Raw genomic sequence first — 7500 nt, 5'->3', positions numbered from 1 at the left:
AAAGGACCCTCCACTCTGATTGATGAGGATATAAATTATATGAAATTTGAATGAAAGGTGCAAGATTAATAGTTTTATACCCATGCAAAATTCTTCAAAAGAGAATTAATTTTGCTGTTAAAATGGGTGTGTATATATATATATATATATATATATATATATATATATATATATATATATGTCTGCATATATATATATATATATGTATATATATATATATATATATATATATATATATATATATATATATATGTGTGTGTGTGTGTGTGTGTGTGTGTGTGTGTGTGTGTGTGTGTGTGTGTGTGTGTGTGTGTGTGTGTGTGTGTGTGTGTGTGTGTGTGTGTGTGTGTATGTGTGTGTGTGTAAATATATATATATATATATATATATATATATATATGCATATATGTTTATATATATATGCATGTATATGTATATGTATATATATATATATACATTTATATATATATATATATATATATACATATATATATGTGTGCAACACTGAATGGGTCCGAGTGATTAGAGACACATTTTAACAACCGCAATGCTTTTTAATTCTAAGCCATCCAAGGCCAGCATGCTGAAATTGAAATATGGTACTGCCCAGGACTCGAACCCGGCAGGCAACCTCATGACAAGTGCGATAGTGACTTTCCAACTAGGCCATCAAGAGAGATATAAGCTAAGCGCATTATTTCTTATATATTTGTATGCTCGAGTTACATACACATATATGAAATTTTGCGTTCAACTTATCTCCACTATGATAGTACAATTGGAAGTATATGAACGCGGGAAAGTATTTGTACAACACTAAATGGGTCCCAGTGATTAGAGATACATTTTAACAACCGCAATACACCTTAATTCTAAACCATCCAAGGCCAGCATGCTGAAATTGAAATATGGTACTGGCCAGGACTCGAACCCGGCAACCTCATGACAAGTGCGACAGTGACTTTCCAACTAGGCCATCAAGAGAGATATAAGCTAAGCGCATTATTTCTTATGTATTTGTATGCTCGAGTTACATACACATGTATACTTCCAATTGTACTATCATTGTGGAGATGGGTTGAACGCAAAATTTCATATATGTGTATGTAACTATGAACCATTGATTGTGCTCTAGTGACCCCCTGTGGCACGCAACACACCCCTTGGATCAGAGGCAAATTGGTCGAGCTGACTGACTTGAATTATTCAGTCATGCAGGCTTTCAGCCAGAGAGATACAATCTAGGCGGATAGGCGGATATCACACATTTCGTAGCTTTCCCCCGCAGTGCCAGAGTGGTGGTCGCACATGGTCTTCAACGATCCCTGGAATTGTTGGGTTATTAACTCAAAATTACGTCCCCTCGTCAGGCTACGTGGTGGGTGGGGAGTGCGTGAGGGGTGAATTTCTATATATATATATATTTTACATCCAGACATGCGCTACCAGTAGGGGTGGGCTTGCAACCCGCGCCGTCAAATCCAATAATGCCGCTACGCGGGTGGCAGGGGTAGTGCAAACGAGGCACGAACAGGCCCGAGGTGAACTTCAGCCGGGTTCTTTTTATGGGTGCTTGTTACATCCTTTCCTTATCTAAGGACAATCGACTTCACTAGAGTCACCGGCCTTGCCGATGATGCCGTACTTTTGGGGTGTCGTTGAAACTCCTGGTTGCAGCCCTCGAGTCACTGTACAAGGAGACCAGACCTCTTGGACTCTAGGTCTCCTGGGCCAAGACCAAAGTCCTGGCGTTTTGGGGTTTACTGGATAACAGAGTTCAGTCCGTCCATGCATCTGTCACAGGTATTTATGTGAAAAAAATAAAATACCTTTGGTAGTGTCATGCTTAAATGGTGGACTATATCAGATAATCCGTCGAAGAATTTACATGATCCATAGTGCTTTGAATTCGATCTACTAGCCCATATGGTGGTGTCGATATATATACAGGATGGCAAAGATTTAAATCTGCAAGTTCCTTGTGCTCCCTGCCTTATATGGTTGTGAGATATAGAGGCTGAATGTTGATTTGAAGAGACGTCTCGACGTTTTTGAAACCAAGTGCCTTCGGAGAATTATAGGGTATCTCTGGTATGACGGTCTCAGACCAGTAAATGTTCTGCGAGACTCCGGATCTATTACCTTCCTAATTCCTGAGCTTCAGCTCAGCTAAAAGGGCATGTGGTTCGTTTCCCTGATGTGGATTCCAACTCACAGGATGATCTCCACAAAAGGGAACCCTCGGTGGAGGAGAGACAGATAAAGGGGACGTCCCCAGAACTCATAAGAACATAAGAACATAAGAATGAAGGAGACTGCAAGAGACCATAAGGCCTACACTAGGCAGCTCCGTATCCATCACCACCTGTCATCCCCATCCATAAAGTTGTCTAATCGTTTCTTAAAACAACTGATAGTTTCAGCGCTTACTACATGATTACTAAGTTTATTACATTCATCTACCACTCTATTAGTAAACCAATTCTTACCTATTTCCTTTTTAAATCTAAATTTGTCCAGTTTATAACCATTACTGCGAGTCCTGCCCTGTTGTTTTAATATGATGACCTTGTTTGCATCATGACAGGGGGAAGGCCACATATCGTGCCGAAAGTTGTTTTGGGATAATAAGGGTGGCGGTATGGGGGATTGCTCGGAAAATTCGTGGTGTATAATTGAAGGGAGCCCTCCCCCCTCACCATGGCATGTGCTCTCCATTGATAATGATGACGTGTCAATATTTGTAATTACTTCCATAAATATTCACCAATTCCCCTCTGTTAGCTTATTCACTGCTGTCATCAAGAGTGATTGATCACTCTGCTATACATCTAATTTCCAATATTTGACACTCTGGCTATAGACGTAAGTCTCCCTCACCTGAATGAGATCGCTTGGTGACAGAAAGAATAAATGGTAAAGATGTAAAACACAGCTAAACGATTGATGAAGAATAAAATCGCCTGATGGCAGCTAAAATATGCACTAAAGTCATAAAACGCAGAGAAAGGGGAATATGTTCCTGATTTATTCAATCTTCCTCACATTTATCACCCAGAAATCAGCACGTTCCAAGAACGTATACAAGAATGTAAAGCGGTCTTAATCCCTCCCTTACAAGGTAGGATGAGGGAGGAACCTACCCTCGTGTTTTGGCTACCACGAAGCTATTCCAATCTTCTCCGTACTATCCCTTTGTTAATGAGGTTAAAGTGCTAGGCTGCACCTTCCAAATAAAATTACTAATTATATAGCCTATTTTTTTAGTGATTTACTTCCAGTATCTTACCATATTATAAATTAATATAATTGTCCAAATTAGAGACATATTAAAAAGAAAAGGAATATGCCACTCGTAGTAACTCCTTCACTGTAAGACTTCTTTTTCATCCTCTCGGATTGCTTGTGGAGGACATCCGTACCATCCACATCGCCTCTGCTCTTTCTGCCAGGGACATAAAATGCTACCTCCCCTCTTCATCTCCATGGCAACTCGTATACACGTCACAAGTTCACAGGCCTTTGTAACACATTTTTTATGCTGCATGTTCACTTCAAAGTTGAACCATATCATTCATTTCCCCCTTCGCATTCTTCGTTGCTCCCCCTCCCTCCAACTCAACCATCCAAACCCCTCGTCCAAATACTCTTCATTTTCGTCTTGCCATTGTCTTCATCGCTATATCAATCTAAATGACAAGAAGCCCGTGTACTCCCCATGACATCATATATTTTTTTAAGTGAACTGACCTGTTTTTATTATGTACAGATAGGATATCATCATGGTCTACATAGTAAGAATTGGTTCACCTCGTAAAGAAATCGAACGACATGACGTCACACTAGTCGCTCCTCCCTCGCCCTTTGGTCCAAACCACAGCATCGAGTTTAGACTAAGGTCTAGTTTGAGAGGTACACTAACTCTCTAAGGAGTCCCTGCTCTCACTCCTAAATTTAGGTCTGTCACTATATCCTCTGGATACTGGTGCACTAGAGGAATTTCAATTGTAAAATAACCTTTAGTTGTAAGACAACAATCGTACATAAGAACACAAACATGTTAAGAAAAGAAGGTTGTATTTGCATACTTGAGTTCAGGAGTGGAGACCGGACTTTGAGGGTAACTGTCCGCGTGTCTGGCGACAGGCTGACTACCTAACCCAGGAAGTTGTGTAACGAGCGCTCTTGTTGGTGACGCGTAGTCAAAAGGAGGGTTAGGGCCAGAAGTAAGGTGATTGATCACAGAGGTTCTATGGCTTAATCTTTCATGAGATCAAGAGTCATTTAGGTTCTCCGCTATCACAAATAAATAAAGTCGTCTGTCGTCAGTCAAAATAGAACAAGTAACCTCTTCATGAGGTATAATGTAGCTAAATAGAATAGTTTAACGTTTGTTAGAATAAAAACAAAGGTCTCTCAGTACCGAAGAAATTAGGACTTGGCGACTGACGGCTCATAACTTCCCAAAACTGGCTGCCCTGCCAATGTCGTCAAAAGGTTCTGCTGGCGTCATCAAAAATCTAAGCTAACTGACTCACTACCTTACTGATTGGTTGACCTGCAGTCAGACTGGATGTCCTATGATCTAAATAATAACAAATAAATTTACTTTTGGACAAAATCTAATGGTATGACGTTAGACGCGCAAAATGTTAACTCAGCTGCCTCGAATGTGCAAGTCAAAACAGCCGAGTGTCATATTTCCCTATGACACCATATCGTTAGTTTTCTTTTCAAAGTGAACTGACATGTTGTTATTTCGTCCTTGGTAATATCAAGGTCTAAATAACAAAGGGTCAGTTAAATTTAGGAAGAAAGCTAACGATATTACGTCATGAGGAAGTCGATTTGATGCCTCATGACGTCAAGCCGCTAGTTTTCTTTCTGAAGTACATGGACCTCTTATCATTATTCAAACTTTGATAAGTTTCATTGGCGTCACGTCAAATTTCATAAGATATATCATCACAACGCCACGTCATGTGCAGGGAGGTGTGACATATTGGGCATCACTTTGTGTGAATAACAAGAAATTTATGAAAAGGGCAAAAACAAACTGAATTTGGGACTGGCCTGACCGTGCAGTCGATCTCGCAAATGAGGCAGACATACACATACAGTCACAGAGAAGTTAAACGGGGTGTTCTACGCTAAATCTCCAGTGCTCTACCCCTGCCGCTTCTGGCATGAGTTGTGGAGGCAGAGTGAGCTGAATTGGTATTAACAGGCTTTGGTTTAGATCTTGAACTGTCCCAATGGCGTCACACCAACGTTCAGTCTGCGGCCGGTATGATTGTCCCGCCATGCTGATGCGTTGCCGCATCTCACCACAGGGCGTCGGTGGCGTCGACGTCGTGGGCAGCTGCGGCGGCGGCGGTGGCGGAGGCGGCGGAGGTGGCGGTGGTCGAAGCGACGCGATCCGCTTCATCGACGAAGAGAGCGGCGAGTCCGACCTTGGGTTCTCCCTCTCGCCGGCGCATCATCGCAACCGAAGGGCGCACCGCTGCCGCAGCAAAAGCGTCGGCCACCTCAACCACCTGGAAAATCAGCTCCACCATCTAGAAGGGCAGATGTACCATCTGGATACCCATCTGCAACACGCAGACGGTCACCTGCACCCCATGGGCCACCTGCAGAACCTGGACACTTACTTGCCTTTCGCCCGGAGCGGCGCGGGCAAAGCGAACAAGAAGGTAGGGCCGCTGGGCCAAGGTCCGGTGAGAGAGGGTGGGGGGTGGTGGGATCGGAAGGACAGAATAAGGATGTGGGACAGGGAAGCTACTTGAGGGAAAGAACAGGGAAGGAGTGGGAAGAGAAGAACTGGAGGGTGGGGGAATGGGGAAGAGGTCAGGGCAGAGTAGGAATAGGAACTTGGAGTAGGAGACTCAAGAGAGAGTAGTGGCACTAACGTAAAGAGGTATGATGGGACGGAGAAGTTTTCATAGATCGAACAGTGGGCAAGGGACAAGGAAGGGGATGACAGGGGGAAGGAGGATGGGGAAGGGGTGGAGTAGGATTAAGACACACCCTAAAAACCCTAACGAGGGCTGCCCTCTGAAGGTCTGTTTGGCGCCCACAGCGGTGCCTCGGCGGGATGTGCGGTCGGCGGAGAACGCCCCGCCTGCAGGAGTGGGGCAAAAGCCGCAGCCTGGACTCTTCGACCCAGTTTGTCAACCGCCGTCACCACTTCGAGAGCTCGCCGCCACCGTTACCGCCACCGCTACCGCCACCGCCGCATCCACCCCTGCTTCAGCACAGCCAACATCATCACGAGAAATTTGACAATAACTCGCCCAAGACAATCAAGGTTTGCGGTTGCCATGGTTACGGGCTTTGTGAGCTACTACTACTACTGATGCTGTTGCTGCTGCTGTTGTTGTTGTTGTTGTTGTTTCCGCTCACCACCACCACCAAAACCACCACCATCAACACCATCTCCACCACCACTACTACTACTGCCACCACAACTTCCACCACCGCCACAATTACTACTACCATCGCCATCCCCATCACCATTACCATTATCACTACCACCACTATCACCACCACCTTCACCATCCCTATCACCATCATCTTCACCGTCATGACTAGCACTGCCACCATTATCACCGCCAACATCATTACTACCATCACTATCACCATCACTATCATTATCACCAGCATCATCACCATCATTATCACCACCAACATCACCATCACCATTATCACTACTACTACTACCACCACCAACACTACCACTGCCACTGCCACTACCACCACTACTATCACCACTACCATCACCACCATTAAGACATCCACCTCACACGCCTCATGTATTGCCTCTCCTGCCCCCTCGACTTCTGCTTTGCTTGCGACCTTACCTGCCGAAATTCCAGCCACAGCCTCTCCACTCTCCCTGTGCTTGCTACCTCTTCCGCAGCTCTCCATGCCACAACCTCTATCATCCACCACCACTTCACTCCCCTTCTGTATTAGCGGATCGACCAATGCCGGCCACTTCAGAAGAAACTTCCGCTATGCTCTCCGACTCTTCCCCTACTTGCTCTTCACCACTACGTTGTCTCATGACCTGCATCCAGAGTATTTAGCTGCAAACGTCCCATCTCCCGCCTTTCTTCGAAGTGTTCCTCGTCCCCTTCAGATTGTTCTCTAACGGGCACGCCTCTGGTTCTGCATGCATGTCTTTCAACAAAAGGACTTGATTGAAAGTTCAGGTGCGGCTGCACCCAACCTTGTCCAAAGACGAAGTCCCAGGAAAACCAGTCGTACTATTGGGGTTGAGGTACTAGTGCCCTGCCGCGTCCTACATGAGTCAACCTCACGCGCAGAATCGGTGATACCGAACTCTACGGTCCTCATCCCGCCCGGCCCGGCCTGGCAAGTCTCTTCTTCCTTCACCCCCACAGCCCCGTCTCCCGTTCCGGCTCTGTTCTTTTCCTTCTGCTCCTACGCCTTAGTCCAACTCCCGTGTTCTATGCTTTCTTTTGTTGAGTGTACTCG

General features: G+C 45.0%; 1 protein-coding gene across 6 annotated transcripts in view; it reads left to right on the top strand.

The window, feature by feature from the left end:
- Tusp (WD40 superfamily protein Tusp) overlaps nucleotides 1–7500 on the top strand; it is a 126128-nt gene that overhangs the window by 108910 nt on the left and 9718 nt on the right. For 5 of the 6 annotated variants that reach the window (XM_076208646.1, XM_076208645.1, XM_076208644.1 and 2 more), the window contains 2 exons: nucleotides 5334–5693; nucleotides 6080–6307. The exons of the other annotated variant lie outside the window; for it this stretch is intronic. In XM_076208646.1, the coding sequence (XP_076064761.1) occupies nucleotides 5334–5693; nucleotides 6080–6307 (588 nt within the window). The remainder of the gene's footprint in view (nucleotides 1–5333; nucleotides 5694–6079; nucleotides 6308–7500) is intronic. 6 annotated transcript variants of the gene reach the window in all.

The sequence above is a fragment of the Oratosquilla oratoria genome, chromosome 25 (genome assembly GCF_046742065.1).
Source record: "Oratosquilla oratoria isolate Oo_2021 chromosome 25, ASM4674206v1, whole genome shotgun sequence".
Classification (NCBI taxonomy): Eukaryota; Metazoa; Arthropoda; class Malacostraca; order Stomatopoda; family Squillidae; genus Oratosquilla; species Oratosquilla oratoria.
The sequence above is the reverse complement of the archived record's forward strand: the minus strand, read 5'-3'. Positions and strand labels throughout refer to the sequence as shown.